Here is a 20,777-nt window from a genome sequence, read left to right as displayed (position 1 = left end):
TTTTAATATTGATACATTTTTTATATTATAAAAAATTAAATATTATAATTATTTTATAACATGAATTAATTAAATATATTTTTAAATATATTATTTTATTTCTATTATGATAATTGTTTTTTTTATTATATATTTCTGAAATTATTATATATAATTATAGAATAATAAAAAGTTATAGAATAATAAAAAATTATAATAACAAACTAATTCTCTCACTAACAGAATTTATTAAAAATTGTATGCAGTTTAAATAATAATCCATTACTAATCTTTGTTATCCTAATATATTTTTTGCATTTCATTGCACGATGTATGGTATTAATAACTTAATTAGTAAAGTATAATCTTCTCTGTGCTGTATTCTGTTTTCTTCTACCAAGTTGTATTAAGAACCTATTTAATATATTTATATATTCATCATAAAAAATAATGTCCCTGCCATTTTGTATTTTGATTTATAATATTTAAATATAATGTATATTATTGAATAAAAGAGGTAAGTTGTAGTTATATTTTTTACAGGATTATTTTTTTACAATTGTATTGTATTATATATATTTTATTGTGTGTTTATTGTTATAATATTTAAATTAAAATATATTAAAAGTATTATTAGTATATTAAAACAAAATCTATTTATTTATTTTTAAATTTATTTATGAAATTTTATTCTAAATATTATAAATATATAGTCTTTTACTTTGAATATATGTAAAATTATTTAATTTTTTATACAAAAATAAATATTTAAATATTTTTAAAATTAAATATATCTATTTTAAATAAACTGTATATTTTTCTAAGATAATAATAATTTTTATTATTATTTTTAATTCTTTATTTATTTGTATGATACATTATCATATATAATGAATAATTTATTATATTAATAAAATTAAATAAATTATCATTTCATATTATATCTAACATTGCATGCTAGTTTCTCATTATAAAATATTCTCAATATAAAATATATATATGTATATATATTGGATATACATATTAAATAATTTGTGATGTTTTGACACTAATCAAAATGAAATGATTTGAATGAATAATTTTGAATTTCTACATGTATTTTGAAATTCTACATATAATATTATATATATAATTGTTTGGCAGAAAATTTTAATTAAAGATCATTAAAGTACAATATATTATAAGAGTAATATCATTAAAAAAAATTTTCAAAATTAAAATTTCTTATAAATGAAATAATATATAATAAATTTAATAACTTGAACAATATTGGTAAGGATAAGTATGATAATGGCAGGTGATGCAACGATTATCAACCCATGAGATATGCCTAGGCACAGGTTGTTTGGTTTATTCAAATGGAGTTTGGAGACGAGCGGTAATCAGTAACCATTCACAATCCACAGGCTTTAATGTAAAATTCATTGATACTGGAGCGTATGATGAAATTTTCTCAGATAGTGTGAGTTTAAAAAAAAAAAGGATAATAAAAAGAGATTAATTTAAATATTAGATTTAATTTGTATAAATAATATAACATTAGTGCTAAGAGTAGAAGTTATTTAATACCATACTTACTGCATTGAAGATTGTTGATACAATGATACAATTCATTTTTGTAAATTAAAGATTTATATAAGTAGAATTAAAATTTTTTTATTTATATTAAATTTATTATATTATTTATAAATCTATAAATTGTTATTATATTGCTTGATTTTAAACAAAAAGCGCTTAGTTAAATATTTAAAATATTTAATATAATACATTGTTTTTTCACTATAGTAAAGATATCTTTATTTGCTTTTACTTTATTTTCGTTAATGATATGTTTTTAGTAATTAATATAACTTATTAATTTAGGTGTTAGCTTTACCAGGAGAGCTTTCAGTAATGCAGAATCAAGCAGTGGAATGTTCCCTTGTAAATACTATATCAATTCCTGAAAGAGATATTACATTGAAAGAGCTTATTGAAGGAAAAGAAGTAATTATATATGTGGATGAAATTGATGATAACAGGTAAATTCAATTTTCATAATAAATCATTATTAGAATATTTTTTTATTATTTATTTTTTAAAATCAAAGTTTTTATTTTGAATATAGAGAAAAATCCATAATGTAATATTATTCAAAAAAATAAGTAAAATAAATTTTTGTTGATATGTATTTATATATTATTAAATTATATTATATTGTTTTCATAAATTAATGAAAAATAGGAAGTTACAAAATTTCATTCACAAAATTTTAATTAAGGATATATTCATTTAATTAAATATTATTTCAAATTTTATCAATTACTTTATAATTTTTTTCGCTTTTTTATATATCTATAAAATTGATTTTTTCAGACTTATTGTAAAATTATTTGATTTGAATGGCAATAAGATAAATATTTCTGGAGATATAGATGAAAAAATATCACCAATATGTCCAATGCCTATTTTAAGTTCTACTCATAAAGTATCTGTATCATATGCAGATCATTCTGCTAGCATTTGGTTACAACGTAATGCAGAATATAATTTAGATAAAAATTTAGTTGAAGCACTTGATCAATATTATTCTACTTCTGGAAAATTATTGGAACCAAAAGTTGATCTTTTATGTGCTGTTAAAAGTATAGATGGTCACTGGTATCGAGCTAAAATTATAAAATGTACAGAAAATGGAGTTTATGTAAATTTCATTGATTATGGCAATAATGAAGAAGTTACTCCTTGTGTATTAATGGTTTTAGATTCACATTTTTATACACCACATCAATTAGCTATTAATGTATCATTACCGGTAGCGCTTAATGGTACAATAGCTGAACAATTAAATATATTACAAAATTATTTATCAAACAAAGAACTTACTGCCGTTTTTCATAATTTAAATAAAAAATGGACAGTGGAATTGCTATATAATGGAGAAAAAATTAGTGATAAATTTCGTTCTCTTAATTCAAAATCGCAACAGGGAATATCTGAAATGAAAAAACCTCAAATTCATAATATAACAATGGGTTGTAAATATAATGTATATGTATCTCATGTTGATTCACCTAGTCAGTTCTGGCTTCAACTTGTAGATGATGCGACAAATCTTTCTAATAAACAAAAGCAACTTCAAATTCAAGCTCCTACATTTTCAGAAATAGATGGAATATTAGAAGAAGGAAGTTTGTGTGTTGCTGTGTATACTATAGATAATTTATGGTATAGAGCACAAGTTCTCGATGCCGATGAAGATATTACAACTGTTCGATTTATTGATTATGGAAATACAGATGTTATTGATAATAAATCAGGAAATATTCGGCAAATACCAGATTCATGGAAAGAAATAGAAGAATATGCAATTAAATGTAGATTAGATATCATTCCTATAGAGTCAGAAGATTGGAATATTACAACTTGTGAAAAATTTGAGAATTTAATTTGTGTTGAGTCTTTACAAGCTATAGTAGTAGCAAATAGTATTCCAAAACGAATAGATTTATTAATAAATGACAAAAGTGTTAGTGAATCATTAGTTGAAAATCACCATGCTATAAAAATTCATACTGAAGAAGAATTGATAGATGAAATAATTGATCTCGAATTGGATCCCCATTCTGCTTTTGTAAGTCATATTAATTCTCCAAATGAGTTTTGGGTTCAGGAAGAAAAATCTGTTGGTGATTTAGAAATTATGACTGATAGATTTATTGTAGCACATATGTTTGCTAAAGTCGATGAAATTAAAGAAAATTTATTGTGTGTTGCTAAATATCCTGAAGATGAATGTTGGTATAGAGCACGCGTTATATCACACAATGATAATGCTACACGAGTTATATATATTGATTATGGAAACTCAGCTACCTCAACTGAAATACGTGCTATACCGGCAGATCTTGCGGAAATACCTCCTCTATCAAGAAAATGTCGTTTAGTTATGCCAGAAGAAATTACAGAATGGTCTGAAAAGGCTTGTGAAGAATTTATAGCATTAGCAGCTGATGGAGCAACTATATTTTTATTAGATGTAATCAAAGAAGATGAAACATCATTGGTGAAATTAACATTAGATGATAAGAATGTAACAGATATACTTGCAAATTTCTGCCAACATTATCCATCAATCATAGAAGAACGATTACCTCCTTTAGGTGAAGAAAATTCACCTAATGTATTTATTAGTCGTATCAATACACCAGATGAATTTTGGATTCAAACTGAAAGTAATACTACAGATTTAAATATGATGATAGATAGATTAAAAACAGCATCTACTTTTCTTCCATTAAATACATTTGAAATTGGTACTATTTGTGCTGCAAATTATTCAGAAGATAGTCAATGGTATAGGGCAAAAATTCTTTCACATTCTGAAAATGGTACTGAAGTTTTATACATAGATTATGGTAATACAGCAATTACAAATGAAACACGAATATTACCAGTAGATATTATAAATATTCCTCCTTTAGCAAAACGCTGCACTTTACAAAAACCAGATATCATAAATTTTTGGCCTTTAGATGCTTATAAAACATTTGAAGATCTTGCTGCAGGTGGAGAAACAATGTTTCAATTTGAAATTCTTGATAATACCAGTGATCCTGTTTGTATTAAATTAATTTATAATGAAAAAAATATTGTTGATATTTTAGTACCATTTTCTAAAAATATATCTAAGAATAGTCCAGAAGATAAAGAAGAATCATACAAAGATAAAAATGTTAATGAGATGAAAAATAATAATGAAAATGAAAAAATTATGAAAACAGAAGAAATAAATGAAATAAGTAAAGAAAATATAGATATAAATAAATTTCAAGAAAATATTGAAAGTCAAAATCAAGAAATTGAAAAAAATAATTTATGTTTGAATACTTCTATTGTAGAACTTAGTGTAGATGAAATAGTTCAAAATATGAAAGTGGATGAACCAGAAGAAGATGAAGATATGTTTAATAATCATAATATTATTGAATCTTGCCATGAAGATAAAATAAAAAATGATTTAGAACATTTAAAACCACAAGTTGAAATACAAATATATAAGAAAGAAAATGAAATGCAAGATATTCAAAATAGTACAGAAAGCAATAAAATGCATGACGAAATAAAAATTATAAATGAGGAAATTTTATCAAATACAAAAGATAACATTGAAACAATTCTAAACTCCCCAAATATTAAAAATGTAGAAAATCTTGAAACAGAACAAAATAATATAATACCAGAAACACAAATATGCAATAATGAAATAAGAATATGTGAATCAAATATTCAAAATCATTGTGAAAATCCTAGTAATGAAAATACATTAGAATCAGAAAAATTTGTCAAAATACAACATATAGAAACATTAGAAAAAAATGAAACAAATAAATCTTCTATAAGTTTTAGAAAAGAAGAATCTTTATGCATTGATGAAGAAGAAAAAAATAATGCTGAAAACAGTAAAACATTACAAAACATTAACGAAATAAATATTAATATAACAGATTTTAAAGATAAAATGATTAGTTCAGAAATGCAACTGAGTAATTGTGAAATAGGAATACATGAATCAAATATAAATATTAAATGTTGTGGAAATTCTAATAATGAAAACACATTACAATCTGCAGAAGAATTTGTCAAAATACAATGTACAGAAACATTAGAAAAAAATGGAACAAATAAATCTTCTATAAGTTTTAGAAAAGAAGAATCTTTATATATTGATAAAGAAGAAAAAAGTAATGCTGAGAACAGTAAAACATTACAAAATATTAATGAAATAAATGTTAATATAACAGATTTTAAAGATAAAATGATTAGTTCAAAAATGCAACTGAGTAATTGTGAAATAGGAATACATGAATCAAATATAAATATTCAATGTTGTGAAAGTTCTAATAATGGAAAGACATTACAATCTGCAGAAACACAAGAAAAAAATATAACAAATAATTCTTCCATAAGTTTTTTAAAAGCAGAGACTAATATTTCAAATATTGATGAAAAAAAATGTAATATTGAAAGTAAAAACAATAATGAAATAAATATTAATATAATAAATTCTGAAAACAATTTTGAGGTAAAAGATACGAATGAAAAAATATTTTCAGATTTACAATCTACTGAACTAAAAAACAACGAATTTAAGATTATTGACAAGCAAGATAGAGTTCCATTAATTACTGTGACAGTTTCTGAAAATGTTAATGAAAATAATGATATAACAAATTCTTCACAGTTTGAAAGTATTTCTACAACATCAGAATAATTATTAATTCTAAACTAACTTTAACTATTTGAATATTTATTTTAAGTGATATTAAAATTATATCTTCAAAATGAATGTTATTTACTTTTTTAAAAAAATTTGTATTTAATTTAGAACTATTTTATTACATGAATAATATCTTGCTTGAAAATATAAGATTATTGTAAAGAAGAAATATTATTATATTTTGTCCAAAAAAAAGTTAATGAACAACATTCCCAACCGTACATAACAGCTTTAAATGTAAAGTATAAAATATTTTTATTCATATATTATTTTTTATCTCATTATTAAGAATAATACTTTGCATTGATTGATTATGTAATGTATTAAATAATTTTCGTATGTACTCTTATAAAATATAACAGAATATTGTTGTAGTAATATAATATAATTGTTATATGATTTTTTTTAATTAAAATATAAATTTTCTTTGATTAATTTGATATAATATTTGAAAATTATTAAATTTATATGTTTATATATCTCATTTTGAATTATAAACTCATTGAATTTTTAATTATTAATAAAAATTTGTTTATGTAATCATTTATCTTTTTGAATGATTTATAATAATTTTTTGATGATAAAAATAATAAAAGCTACGGAATTTTTTGTATTTTAATAATTTAATTTTGTTTTCAAATATTTTATAATTGAAGTACATATAATTTTCGCGTTAATTAATGTGTTGTTTTTAATATTAATATACTGAAAAATTATAAAATAAAAATTATCAAAAAAGCCTATAAATAATAATATAAATATATTATTATTGTTAAGGTACTAATTATAAAATTAAGAATAAATTTTATAATTGAAGAATAGATGTTTTATAAAATTATATCAAATTTATGATAAAAAGTGAGATTTAATAAATTTTCGACATATTTTTTTCTATAATAATTTAAAATTAAATTTTTGATTTGGAAATATTAATTTTTATTACTACAACATTTTTCTTTTTTAAGTAATTATATTTAAAATAATTATGAACACAATAATAATATTTCAATACTGATGTTAATAAAAACTAAATCTGATTATTATAATTAATTTAGTTTCTATTGCAACATATTTTTTAAGTTTTCATACAAATAAATAGAAAGATAAAATTTATCAATTATCAATTTTTCGTGTATAAGCTGATAATTTTTATCAAATACAGTTTTTCATACTTGTATGATGCTTAATAATAACATTAAAATGCCTTTAAGAATGATTGTTAATACATTTTATAGTTAATATATATATATATATATACACACACATATATATATATATATATACATGTGTAGTATTTTATTAATTGATGATACAATGTCTTTTCCATAAATGTTTATTACGATAATGTACGTAAATATATGCTCTATAATTATTACTTTTATACTACATTAAAAAATCTAAACTTATATAAGTATATTATACTTTAATATATTAGCATTTAAGAAACAGATTATTTCTTAATCAGAAATTGTTTTTAATATAATATTTCAAATATGAAATGAAAGTAAGAAAATATATGTAATATTATGAAATTTTTACTTTTAAAAAATGTGAATGATCAATTGTTTTATAAAAATAATTTTTTATAATTAATTGCAAAATTAATAACAACATTTCTAGGAACTTAATCATATTTTCTGTTTCTTAAATTCTAAAAAAATATTCTAATAAAATAGCATATATGTATATATTACTTTAAAAATAATTTTAATAAATCAATGTAATAAAAACAAGTTACGTACTAAAAAAAAGTAAAAATTTATTTTATTATTTATGTTATTTTTCTGTGTTATTTTTTATCAAAATGCATAAATGCTAATTTCATTTATTTTTTATTTTATATATTTATATAAATGTAAACATATCTTTATTTCAAATTATAAACGTTATTAAAATATTGAAACATAAATCAACCTCATGTACTTTACATAGCATATACAGTATTTCATTCTTTAACAAATATGAGATTATGTAAGCATTTTTATTATAATAAAATATATTTTCTAATACGAATTTAAAAATGTTTATTATTTTAAATAAAATTATAATGTTAGAAAAAAAAATTAAAAAAAATATTAAATTTAAATATTTAATATTTTGAAAAAAAAATCCTAATTGAAATTGAAATTTAAATAATAATAATAATAATAATAATAATAAATTTAACAATAAATATAATAATAATATAATAAAAAAATATGTTTTATTATATTTTTTATTTATTTATTCAAATTTACATTGTATTTTTCGTTTCATCTTCATTTATATCTTCTTTATCTTTTTTCTTGCTTGATATTTTTTTCTTTCTCCGTCGTCTTCTTTTTTCTACTTAATAGAAGTTAATATTTTAATTTTTTCTATAATATAATATAACAATAATTTCTATATTCTATATTCATTCTATATAATGATTTTTCGAATTTTTTAATGATTTAAATTCGTACATATAATAAGATCTCGTGTAACTAATTCCTGTCAAATCGAATTTCTAACCGAAAATATATGCAAGAATAAATCCTTTTCTAATGATTACAATACAGATGATTTATATATTGTAATAATATTGTATAATATACATATATATCTATGTATATAATCTGTAATTTTTTATAACAATAATAATAATAAATAATAAAATATAGTTATATATCAATAATTTTCACATATTTCATATATTACTTTTTAAATAAATATATTTTAATGTGATAATAAAAAATTTAATAATTCTTTTAAATATCTTATATATCTAAGGAAAAATAATTGAAATTTACTGTATTATTACATTTTTTCAAATTCATTGTATAATTACATTTTTATGAAAGAAATTGAATAAAATTAAAATTAAATATATTATTTTAATTTATTACTATTACATATAAAATAATTTTTCAAAAATGTTTAATAATGAATATGTTTTATATCGATTTATTTGCATGATAAAATGAAATCATACCTTTTTGCTTAGCTATTTTAATATTCTTTTTCATTTCTGCATTATATATTTCTTGCTTTTTAGTCATCATAATTTCTCGAGCTGCTGCTATTTCATCTTCTAAGTACCATTGAAGAGGACCTCTAAGTCGTCTAGATGTGATTAAGTCAGCCAAAGGTTCAAATTCAATTCCTCGACGTAGACGTCTGTCAACAAGTTGTCTGTCACCTCGATATTTACCTCGAAGACTAATTCGGTCTCGAATATTTCTTTGAGTACTTCGTTGACTGAAATTTAGATTATCGTCATGCTCTTGGATACGAATTTTAATATCAGGTCCTCCATCAGATCCTCCGCTTGAAGGAAAAAGTGGCATAGATCTTTTTCTCGATGCACTTAATTTTGGATCATAATTTTTGATATCACAACAAAATCCATAAGGTTTCACAAAAAATTCATTGTATGATGTACTAGCATTAAGTAACTTTGTTCGGTCTTTTTTCATGTTTTATTTAAAACAATTAATATTAATGTATTTTAAATTTAAACATGAAATACATGTATTAAAGCAAAAAGAAAGAAAAAGGAGAAAGAGAAATCATGCTGGTTTTTTTTTTAAAAATTAGGTTTGAAAAATTTGAAAGAACTATCTCAGAAAATCATTGTTTTTATGTAAATAAAAGTTGTTACACATTAAAGTAATCACATTATATTTTTCATTGCTTTTAATTAGAATAATATTATAAGATTAATAATGAAATAAATTAAATATTCAATACAATTTATAAATTGAATAAGATTATTAAAAATTATTAATTATATGAATAAAATATTTTCATCTTAATCATTTTTTATATTAAAAATTTATTGCTTTAATTATATATAATCTATCATAATTTAAAGTAAAATACTTTAATATTACAATTTTAATTTAATATAGAACACGTATATTTATAGAGTAAACGAAAAAGCGTTTCTCATGTTTATCGTGTAAACGAATGATACCGTTTCAAGAAAATTTTATATATGTAATTCATAGATTATTAAATAATACATATGTGAATTTGAAATGTTATTTATAAAATTATGAATTCTACTACTTTGTCATCTGGAACTTTGAGTCATTCGCCAGGACAAAGAGGTACAGAATCCCAAGATTCAGAATTAACCTCTGTTGGAAATCAAACTTCGAAAATATTGAATCAAATGAAATCTGAGTTACAAGAACAAAAACAACAGGATCGTTTACTTCGAGAGTTACATTTAAAACGTGTTCAATCATTAAGAAAAGAATTAGATTATATTAAAGCAACAGAGTGGAGATATCAACCAATCGATCGGTATATGTTGATTATTGCAAATATATATTATAGATATGTAATGTTTATACAAATATTAATAACAAACATAAATATTTATAGGTATATGGATAGAAATAGTAGAAATTAAATATGTTTTCATTTATATATACACTTATAAAATATACTATAGGAAATAAATCATCAATTAAAAATGAATCAGATGAAATAAATAATGTTATAGCACGCATTGAAAATGCTTATGAAAAAGAAATACAAGAAGATGAATATTTTAATAAAGATGCTAATTATTATAAAATAGGAAATATTACTTTAATTGACACAGATTATGTAGTAGTTGATGATTTTTATATTTGTGATAGAGTGAATATTTCTATAGATAACTTAAAAGTAGGTGATAGAGTTTATTATTTGCTTTTCCAAGACAATCATGGAACAGGATATAAAATAAAAAAGATTATTTCTGTGATAGATGAATCATGGGATAATGAAATAAATGTTATTAAACCTCAAACATTAACAAAATGTATAATTGGAAAAGTTACAGAACGTAAAAATCGATTATTAATTGTAGAACCTAATAATATTATTGTTGATTTAAACAAAGTACAATCTGAATTTATTCCTGTAATTGGAGATTGGTTAAAATTAGAATCAGAAGTAGAGATTGATGAAATTTCTTATAATTTTAGTGGAGAAATTTTGGAGATAAAAAAAATACAACCTCTACGATCTAAGTTAAACATTGGAATTGTATCTTGTTTTGACCCAATTAAAGAAATTGGTGTTATTGGAAAAGATACTGTATTTAATAAAAGGATATGTGATACTGGCTATATTCCTTGTGTTGGTGATAAAGTAATAAATGACAGTATTGAGAGTGATCAAGGAATTTATACATGGAGATCATTAACAGTAGTTCCAGTGATTCAGGTAAATTTTGAATAAATTGTTTTAGATAATAAATAATTACAATTACAATTATTACAAATTATTACACAATTTATTAATTACAATTTTAGATAATAAATAATTACACATTTTTATAAATGTCTTAATTAATTTCTATTTAATTTTAAAAAAATTAACATTTTTATTAATATTATAGTATTATAATATTTGAATACTATGTTTAAATTTAATAATAAGAAAAATTATGTACAATAAAAAAATAATATTTAAAATAAAATAAAATATATACATAATAAGAATAAATTTATTCTTTATAGACTTCTATAAAAAAAATGAAATTACCAATGTTATATAATACCTTTACATCAAAAAAAAATTTAAATGAACTTGCAAAAGATAAATGTGGTATTGTTATCAGTGATAATATAAACATTGATTTAAATATAGAAGAAGAAAAAAATGTAACAGTTATTGTAGAAAATGTAGGTAATACTACTCATGTATTGTGCAAAGGTTGTTTTATGATAAAAAAAGCCCATTCTCAATTAACTTTGATGCAACCAATTATTCCTAACACAATCTTAAATCCTTCTGATAAATTAATTTATATATTTAAGTGCACAGCAAAATTTATTGGTATAAGCAAAGAATTATTTATCTTTAATTTTAAAGATTTTGAAATCGGACGAATTTTTAATATTACTATTAAACCTAAAACTATAAAAAATAAATCATATAGTAAAAATAATAATGTTAATATCAATTATATGTCAAACTTGGATGAATGGAATGAAGCTACATACATTCCAGGTATTCGTCCATGTAAACCACCATCATTTATTAAAGTACGAAATATGATATTTAAAGTTCCTAAACATTATTGGGATATAATATCAAAATGTATAAATGAAGGAAAATCACAAACTGAAAGTGAATATGATATAGGAAATGCTATACCTTGTTTATTAAATAGACTTTGTTTTGAATCATATAAAGATCGTTTTCATGCATTATTATATTTAGAAGAAATTGCACAAACAATAAACTTGCAACAATATAATATAGATAGTACAATTATGAGACGTTGTGGAGAATATTTGGTTATGGAAGTACCAGGACTTGCAGAAAAACGTCCATCTCTTTTGGTTGGTGATAGAGCTATAGTATCTTTCAAATGGGATAGTTCTCAAGGTATGTTATGAAATTTGTAAAACTATATTATTATATATCTATTTCAATAAATAATTATATAAATTTTATAAATTATAATATATTATATATATTATATATATTATAAATTATATAAAAAAAGTCTTTCTATATAAAATTTAAATTTTAATATTTGAAATAGGAAAATTAAAATATGAAGGATTTATTCACAAAATTACAAATTTGGAAATTTTTTTGAAATTTAATTACAAATTTCATCAAGAATATAATTATGATGATTGTCAAGTATCATTTAAATGTTCACAATCTGTCATGCAACGTTGTCATAATGCAATTAATATGGCTGTACATCGTCTTGGTCAAAATTTTTTGTTTCCTACTCATGTAATAGAAAAAGAATCTCAATTAGATATTGAAGAATTTGAAATAAAAAATAACTCAATTTTTAAACAGACTCATCAACGGACTAATTCTGTATCATCAGAATCTTCTTCTACTAGTACTACATCTACAAGTAATAAATCTAATGGTACAACAAAATCGTTTACAAAAATGTCAGTTGTACAACGATTATTTAATGTTGAACCAATTGAGCAAAATCTAGCAATGAAATCTGATATAATTGTAAAAAATGAATATATTAAAACAAAAGATGAAATGAATGTTATTAAAGATGCAATGCATGAATTGCCAGATTCAAATTCTTCTTATAATATTGAATTACAGCCAATTATTTCACAAGTACGAAAACGAAAATTGCATTGGTTTAATAAAAATTTAAATTACTATCAGAAAGAAGCTGTAAAAAATATCTTAAAAGGACATGCACGACCATTACCTTATGTGATTTTTGGACCACCTGGTACAGGAAAAACCATTACTCTTTGTGAAACAATTCTGCAAATTTTATCAATTATACCTGAAAGTCGATTATTAGTTGCAACACCATCTAATAGTTCGGCAAATCTTATAGCAGAAAGACTTTTAGATAGTGGTGTACTTAAACCTGGTGATATGGTATGTATTAAAATTATATAATCTTATTTCATAATAATTTTAAATGGATTCAATTTAAATTTTTAGTAAACAAATTTTTATATTATTGTTTGATTAATTATGAAAAATAAATAAAAATATAAATATATTTAAAGACAATTAAATTTGATATTATTTTATCATTTTTTGTATTAGTATTCATGCTATATTAATTCTATATATAATACAATAATATATACATATTATTGTATTTATAATATATGTTATTATGTATATTCTATATATAATATATATTATATATATTATATATATATATAATTATTAACTTGGAAAAAAAACTTTGCTTCTTTTATAGGTACGACTTATAGCTTATCATTGCTTGGGTAATGATTCCATACCCAATAAATTATTACCATACTGTGCCACTGCAGAATTAGCAGATGAAACAACAGTTGAAAAAATAAAATATAATGGAGTAGGACCAAAATTAAATTGTACTATGAGTATACTTGGACGCCATAGAATTACTATTGGTACCTGTATTGCATTGGGAATATTAAATAATATGGGTTTTCCTCGTGGACATTTTTCACATGTACTAGTTGATGAAGCAGGTCAAGCAACAGAACCAGAGATTATGATTCCACTTAATTTTATTCATTCTGATTATGGACAAGTAGTTCTCGCAGGCGATCCATTACAACTCGGACCAATTGTACAAAGTGGAATAGCAAAAAATTTTGGTTTAGACGAGTCATTTTTATTAAGATTGTTACGTCATTTTCCTTATCAAAGAGATCCTAATGGATTTGAAACACATTATGATCCTCGACTTGTCACGAAACTTATTGTAAATTATCGAAGTTTACCAGAAATACTCGAATTATCAAGTTCATTATTTTATGATTCTGAATTAAAAGCACAGGTATTTATTTATATCATAAACTTAGATTTTTTTTATAAATATAATGATAATTAAAATAAATATTTTTAGATATCTTCTAAAAAAAGTAAAGAAGCAAAACTTTTACAAACATTAGCTTCTGAATTGCCAAAAAGAAAAGGTATTCCACCAGCTATAGTTTTTCATGGTGTAAATGGTGAAAATTGTAAAGACAACGATAGTCCAAGTTGGTATAATCCTGAAGAAGCAACTCAAGTATATCTTTATTTGTTAAAGTTATATAAATGCGGTCTTTCACCCGATGATATTGGAATTATAACTCCTTATCAAAAACAGGTAAAAAAAATAAAAATAAAATAATTATAAAATCATTTTATACTATATTTATTGTTTGATACAGGTTCTTCAAATTCGTGAATTACTCATGGAATTAAATATAGAATTACCAAAAATTAGTAGCGTTGAAGGATTTCAAGGTCAAGAGCGCAATGTTATCATTATTTCAGCTGTACGATCTTCAACTAATTTTGTAAATGAAGATATTAAACATTCTCTTGGATTTGTTGCTTGTCCTCGAAGACTTAATGTGGCAGTTACTCGAGCTCGTGTTTTAGTTATTATCTTAGGAAATCCCAAACTTTTGGCACAAGATCCATATTGGAAAAGCGTTTTAATATATTGTATTAATCAAGATTCTTATACTGGATGTAGTTTCGGTTTTTCCAATATGGAAGATTCTTGGATAGAAGCAAATAATTTTTTTATTAATGATGAAATAAACAAATCATGATGATTTATGGCAATATTCATTAATTATATCTTTTTTATATCTATCGCATAAAATATCTGTTATTAAATTATAAAATTACATTTTATCAAATATACAGTATTTTATGTTCATATATGTTTTTAGGAAGGAATAAATAATATTGTTGATATTATGATTTAAGGCTATATGTTAGAAACTATTTTCATATAAATTAATTGAAATTTTTCATAAAGAATTTATATTTAATTTTTTAAATAATAAATTTATATTTTTTGATTTTTATTTATTTTAAAAAAATTGATTTCTAATTTCTCTAGATTATTGTATAGCAAATAAAGTATGTATTTTTTAAGTTAAAAAAAATCTTTTTGTTAGAATTACTGCTTACAAATATTCGAAATTAGAAATGTTGAAAAAAGTATCGAATTATATGTACTTTCTTTTTATACATTTCTTATAATGAAATGTATAAATACATATTACAAAAAGTATAATAATTTTCATGTAATAATATACATATACGTATATTTATACAATTTTTCCACAAATATATTTTTATTCATTCAATTTAATTTTCTTAAAAAAGAGTTTGAATAAAAATATATTCATTTTACAATATAATTCTGTCTTTAACTTACTTATATAGAATTGAATTATTTCACTGTCAGATGTTCTGCTTACAGTTTGAGTTAAATGCCTTGTTAGTTAGTGTCCTTGCATATTACATCGTGATGTCATAAGTCCAAGTTCCATGAGCTTTGATACTATAAAAAAATAAAACTTTGTTATGATGTATATAAAATAAAAAAAATTAAATTTCATTTACATTTAAATAATACAAATTTCATTACATTTTTTCAAATTACATTTGAAATCTGAAAATTTTATATGCTTTTGATTCATATATACATGAATGATTTGATTAATGAAAAATATCTTATATTTATAGAATATAATACGATTGTAATGATTGAATTGTATAGAATATAATATGAACACATTATATTTTTTAAATGAGTTTAATTTTAAAAAGATAATTAATTAAGTTAATTAAATATTAGTATGTTATATTATAATATAATATAACTTATAATATAACTTTTCGACGAGAATGCTTTTATATAATATATAATAACTTTTATAAGAGAATGAAATTTATGATAAATATGATGTAATTGTTAAAAAAATTATGATTAAAAAGTAAATAATGATTTAGTAATATCTTAATAAATTTTTTAATGTAAATATTATTTTTTATTGAAGAAAGTTTTAATTATTTAAGTTAATTAGATGACAAAAAAATTTATTAATGCTCGAAAATGATTGTGAATGATACTGACCTTAGTTAGTTCCACACTATACTTACAGGATCTTGATTCTTAGCTTTTAATTTCCGTTCAATTAAATTTTCTAATGCTTCACTACGAACACTTAAGGTTTCAATTTTTTCAACTAGCTGTTGATAAGGTGATGCAGGTTGTCCACCCATTACAACATGTCCTAATTTGCTATCTATTTTGGCATCTAATCGTGCATTACGGATTAGATTGACAATCCAGCATTCTGCTACATCTGCTTTCATATTAAGTTTTTCTGCAAGCATTCTGTAAATAAAAGCATTCTATATATAAAAATATATTAAAAAATTTTAAAAATATGTTTCATTATTCTTTTTTAATTAGATGTAAAATTATTATATACCCAATACTTATACATTGATGTATTCTACAGAATGTTTCAAAGATCATTAAACGAGCATTTTCTACAAATTCACTCAATAATGCAATCAAGAAAAAATCATTGAACACAACTGTTTGACATTCTTGTAATTTTTGTCTTGCTCCATCAAAATCAAAATTGACATATAAATGTTCTAGAAATTCCGTAATGGGGTCACGATATGTATAAGATTCCTATTAATAAGTACAATAAATAGAATAATTATTAGATCTTAAGATTGTATAAAATCGAAATTTTATTAATTAAATAACATTTTATCATTAAATTAATCACAAACCTGTTGTATTACTTTTACAAGATCTTTTAATATAGATCGTCTAGAACGATTAACAATGACAGCTGCTGCTAAATATCTCAATATATGAGGACACATTGTTTGAATTGCATTTAAGTAACTGTAATATAATAAATATTTTATTATACTTATTACATTATTTTAAGAATATTTAAAAAAAATTAACATACTGTGGTCTATAAAGAAACATTTCTACAATTAAATCTCTGCCTTTCACATGATTAAAAAATACAAATAAACTCCAATGAATAAGCCATGTTCTTTGTTGTAATACTTGAAGAGAATTTCCTATCACATTACTATCAATGTATTCTCTCAATTTATTTACATCTTCTAATGCAGTTTCCCAATTTTGCACTAAAATTTCTGATGCTAATTTACCCCAAAGTACATTTAAATAATTCTAAAAATTATAAATACCACATTATTATAAAAATGAATCAAATTTATAAATTATTCTATATTTTATATATTCTATATATTAAATTTATATAAAATATTTATATATATATAAATACCTTATCAGTTGGTGGCATTATAAGCATATAGAAATACAAATATGATGTAGAAACAGAGTAATTGCCACATTCATAACGATATTTTGCTAATTTCACAAAACTATCCATCATTTCCACTCTGAACTATAAAAGCATATATAATGAATAAATTTTTATAAAAATTATTATATTATTCATATAAAAACATGATATTAATTAAATAAAATTATTACTATATTGTGTATAATTATATATAATTACACAAAAATATATTGGTATATAAATTTTTACTTTATTCACTTACATCAGATTCTTGAGTAAGATAATTATTTAATGCTTTAGAATCTCTCATATTTTCCATTTTTTTCATGACTTCCTCATTATTCATAAGTGCCACAACAACAGACACATTATTTTGTAAAATACTAAGTTCTTGTAATACATCTGCACGACGAGCTTTTAATTCCTATGATTTAAATTTCTCAATCATATTTGTTAATTACAAAACACATATTATATACTATAATTTATAATTATTTATACCTCAGGCACCTCCAAATTAGGATAAAGTTGTTTTCGAATATCAATTGTATAATCTATCATATTTGTTTTGCTAAGAATATCGAGCTTAGCTTGTAATAACTCGTCTTCATCGTAAATCTGAAAAGCACAAGTACATTATAACCAAACCATCTAAAGCAAAAATATTTTTTTATTTTATTATACCTGTTTCGCAGATAAGAACTCTAAAAGTGGAAAAACTAAATGTCGATCAAGATATTGACCTATACGCGATGTCAAATCAAATTTCGCCATTTCGTTTTTTAAGAAAAATCGAACGAAAGCGGTTCTAACCACAATCTAAGGATAAAAATGGAGCCGATCAAGCGACCACGCTCCACGTTAATGTCAAAGAATGTAGAATAGATTGAACAGAAAGTTTCTATAAAAGTAGATTTCGATACTAGCGCTACATTATGATTTTTCAAATGAATTAAATATTTTATCATCGTTTAATTTCAAAAATATATGATGTATGTTTTATATTTCTACAATTGAATGATACGAATAAAATGAAACAATAATATATTTTCTAATAAATTTAATTTAAAAAATTGTTCATAATTGTATGAAAATATATTTATCGTAATTATTAGATATTTTTATCTTAATCAATTATTATATATTTATATTAAGATTAAAAAAATAAAAAAGTAATTTCAAAATATTTATTTAATTTATAAAATGATTTCATTAAAAAAAAATAAAGAAGAAGAGTAAATAGTAAAAGAAATAGATTAAGAACTGTTAGTGCCATCTTTCGAGTAATACTCGAAAAATAGCGTTGATTTTCAATTCTCATCTGATTTCATCTTAAAGACATATTCTGAAAAAGATATTTTCAGCATTCAAGAAATGCCGCCAAAAATAAATTTTTTATTCTATTTCTATCTTTCTTCTGCTATTTGCTATTCTTGTTCACTATATTTCATTTATGGCATTCTAGAGATGGTGTTGATTTTTATATTTTTAATCTATCTCTATCTTTCTTCTATTATTTATTCTTCTTGTCTATATTAACATTTGACATTTTAACATTTGATACAAATGAAGTATGTGATGTCAACTGAATTTACTCTTATCATTTCTCTTTCAAAATATTCTAATTTTTAATAAAAAAAATATAAACATTTACATGTTATAATGTATCTCTAGGACGATAAGCTCTCAAGATATAATATATTATATATGATATTCTTATATATGATATTCAATCAGGGTATACCAAATAGTTTGATTTTTTGCACGATCGATAATTCAGAACATGAGAGAAATCTCATAAGATGGTAGGTAGGTCTATTCCATATCTTGACTGTGGTTCTATGATCTAAAAGTAAATTTCTGTTCACTTGTAAATTTTGTTAATAAATTTTCTGCTTTTGATATTTGTAAATATCGATAAGTGAATGAAATGCCACCTAAAAAGACACCTGCTCCTAGTAAAAAAGCGGAACAAAAGAAAAAAGAAAAAGTTATCGAGGTATATTTAAATATTCTTTCTAACCTTAAAATATCACACATATTTTAAACTTGTATATTTATCGAAATTTGTTACTTTTTAAACTTTCTCATAATATCATCTATTTTTTGTAGGATAAGACTTTTGGTATAAAAAACAAAAAAGGTGCCAAACAACAGAAATTTATTCAACAAGTAGAAAAACAAGTAAAATCAGGTGGTGTTAATCCACGAAAATTAGAAGATCCTAATATTAAAAAACTTGAAAAAGAAAAAAAATTAAAGGAGCAGAAAGAATTAGCGCTCATATTTAAACCTGTACAATCACAAAAAATAGATAAAGGTATTAACTGAAATTGCAACAGTTAATTATAAGATGTGAGATCAACAATTATTTAAATATATTATATATATAAATTATTATTTTAAATGTTTCATGATTACAATTTGTTTTACTATGCAGATATAAACATAAAATTTAATATATTTATTTAAATTTTTTAGGAACTGATCCTAAATCGGTAGTATGTGCATTCTTTAAACAAGGACAATGTACAAAAGGTGATAAATGCAAATTTTCTCATGATTTGAGCGTAGAGAGAAAAGCAGAAAAACGTTCATTATATTGTGATATGAGAGATGATGATAAGGAAACTGATACAATGGATAAATGGGATGAAGATAAATTGAAAGAAGTTGTTGAAAAAAAGCATGGCAGTGGTAATCGTCCTACTACAGATATTGTGAGTTGAAATTCATTGTAATATTTTAATTTCATTTATATAAAAACAATATTTAATATTTTTTAAATTTTAGATTTGTAAACATTTCTTAGAAGCAGTTGAAAAATCAAAATATGGTTGGTTTTGGGAATGTCCATCAGGACAAAAATGTATTTATAGGCATGCATTACCACCTGGTTTTGTTCTTAAAAAAGATAAGAAGAAAGAAGATAAAAAAGATGAAATTTCTTTAGAAGATTTAAT

The 20,777-nt window shown here is 21.9% G+C and overlaps 6 protein-coding genes across 9 annotated transcripts in view; 4 read left to right on the top strand and 2 right to left on the bottom strand.

Moving 5' to 3' along the window:
• Positions 1-6,310, top strand: part of LOC102679439 (tudor domain-containing protein 15) — a 13,245-nt gene extending 6,935 nt beyond the window's left edge. For 2 of the 3 annotated variants that reach the window (XM_031511777.1, XM_031511781.1), the window contains exons 10-12: positions 1,277-1,441; positions 1,843-2,000; positions 2,335-6,310. In XM_031511777.1, the coding sequence (XP_031367637.1) occupies positions 1,277-1,441; positions 1,843-2,000; positions 2,335-6,232 (4,221 nt within the window). In that variant the 3' untranslated portion in view covers positions 6,233-6,310. The remainder of the gene's footprint in view (positions 1-1,276; positions 1,442-1,842; positions 2,001-2,334) is intronic. The other variant, XM_031511788.1, reaches the window with a different exon arrangement.
• A 2,161-nt stretch (positions 6,311-8,471) lies between these two features.
• Positions 8,472-9,751, bottom strand: LOC102675489. Its single transcript, XM_006608256.1, has 2 exons — positions 9,192-9,751; positions 8,472-8,563 (listed from the first exon to the last, which is right to left on the bottom strand). Exons 1-2 carry the CDS (start codon positions 9,673-9,675, stop codon positions 8,472-8,474), a joined length of 576 nt encoding a protein of 191 aa, XP_006608319.1. The 5' UTR covers positions 9,676-9,751.
• A 390-nt stretch (positions 9,752-10,141) lies between these two features.
• On the top strand, positions 10,142-15,415 carry LOC102673632 (probable RNA helicase armi). The gene is made up of 7 exons (XM_006608242.2): positions 10,142-10,510; positions 10,592-11,422; positions 11,719-12,592; positions 12,753-13,588; positions 13,923-14,492; positions 14,562-14,807; positions 14,872-15,415. Exons 2-7 carry the CDS (start codon positions 10,622-10,624, stop codon positions 15,259-15,261), a joined length of 3,717 nt encoding a protein of 1,238 aa, XP_006608305.1. The 5' UTR covers positions 10,142-10,510; positions 10,592-10,621; the 3' UTR covers positions 15,262-15,415.
• On the top strand, positions 10,163-10,646 carry LOC102673496. The gene is made up of 2 exons (XM_031511939.1): positions 10,163-10,516; positions 10,598-10,646. Exons 1-2 carry the CDS (start codon positions 10,257-10,259, stop codon positions 10,617-10,619), a joined length of 282 nt encoding a protein of 93 aa, XP_031367799.1. The 5' UTR covers positions 10,163-10,256; the 3' UTR covers positions 10,620-10,646.
• A 261-nt stretch (positions 15,416-15,676) lies between the features above and the next one.
• Positions 15,677-18,702, bottom strand: LOC102673753 (eukaryotic translation initiation factor 3 subunit E). 2 transcript variants are annotated; one of them, XM_006608244.1, is made up of 9 exons: positions 18,499-18,702; positions 18,316-18,432; positions 18,077-18,238; positions 17,794-17,916; positions 17,446-17,678; positions 17,258-17,375; positions 16,942-17,153; positions 16,581-16,844; positions 15,677-16,004 (listed from the first exon to the last, which is right to left on the bottom strand). In XM_006608244.1, exons 1-8 carry the CDS (start codon positions 18,586-18,588, stop codon positions 16,586-16,588), a joined length of 1,314 nt encoding a protein of 437 aa, XP_006608307.1. In that variant the 5' UTR covers positions 18,589-18,702; the 3' UTR covers positions 15,677-16,004; positions 16,581-16,585. The 2 variants fall into 2 exon arrangements, with proteins under 2 accessions (XP_006608307.1, XP_006608306.1); XM_006608243.1 differs by having other exon boundaries at positions 16,607-16,844.
• An 821-nt stretch (positions 18,703-19,523) lies between these two features.
• The window catches only part of LOC102673972 (zinc finger CCCH domain-containing protein 15 homolog), a 2,561-nt gene continuing 1,307 nt past the window's right edge, over positions 19,524-20,777 (top strand). Inside the window, exons 1-4 of the mRNA XM_031511882.1 lie at positions 19,524-19,813; positions 19,927-20,134; positions 20,296-20,534; positions 20,608-20,775. Coding sequence (XP_031367742.1) covers positions 19,745-19,813; positions 19,927-20,134; positions 20,296-20,534; positions 20,608-20,775 — 684 coding nt within the window. The 5' untranslated portion in view covers positions 19,524-19,744. The remainder of the gene's footprint in view (positions 19,814-19,926; positions 20,135-20,295; positions 20,535-20,607; positions 20,776-20,777) is intronic.

This window comes from Apis dorsata, unplaced genomic scaffold (assembly GCF_000469605.1).
Source record: "Apis dorsata unplaced genomic scaffold, Apis dorsata 1.3 scaffold_32, whole genome shotgun sequence".
Classification (NCBI taxonomy): Eukaryota; Metazoa; Arthropoda; class Insecta; order Hymenoptera; family Apidae; genus Apis; species Apis dorsata.
This window is presented reverse-complemented; position numbering and strand designations above follow the sequence as displayed.

Excerpts from the sequence above, each read along its gene's own strand:
- LOC102673496 (XM_031511939.1), top strand. The coding sequence starts at position 10,257 with ATGAATTCTACTACTTTGTCATCTGGAACTTTGAGTCATTCGCCAGGA. Across the intron at positions 10,517-10,597 it reads CAACCAATCGATCGGTATAT|GGATAGAAATAGTAGAAATT; the intron begins GTTGATTATTGC and ends TTATAGGTATAT.
- LOC102673753 (XM_006608243.1), bottom strand. The coding sequence starts at position 18,588 with ATGGCGAAATTTGATTTGACATCGCGTATAGGTCAATATCTTGATCGA. Across the intron at positions 17,679-17,793 it reads TAATGCCACCAACTGATAAG|AATTATTTAAATGTACTTTG; the intron begins GTATTTATATAT and ends TATAATTTTTAG. Across the intron at positions 17,376-17,445 it reads ATGTTTCTTTATAGACCACA|TTACTTAAATGCAATTCAAA; the intron begins GTATGTTAATTT and ends ATTATATTACAG.
- LOC102673632 (XM_006608242.2), top strand. The coding sequence starts at position 10,622 with ATGTTTTCATTTATATATACACTTATAAAATATACTATAGGAAATAAA. Across the intron at positions 14,493-14,561 it reads ATTCTGAATTAAAAGCACAG|ATATCTTCTAAAAAAAGTAA; the intron begins GTATTTATTTAT and ends AAATATTTTTAG. Across the intron at positions 14,808-14,871 it reads TAACTCCTTATCAAAAACAG|GTTCTTCAAATTCGTGAATT; the intron begins GTAAAAAAAATA and ends TGTTTGATACAG.
- LOC102675489 (XM_006608256.1), bottom strand. The coding sequence starts at position 9,675 with ATGAAAAAAGACCGAACAAAGTTACTTAATGCTAGTACATCATACAAT. Across the intron at positions 8,564-9,191 it reads TAAAATAGCTAAGCAAAAAG|AAAAAAGAAGACGACGGAGA; the intron begins GTATGATTTCAT and ends TCTATTAAGTAG.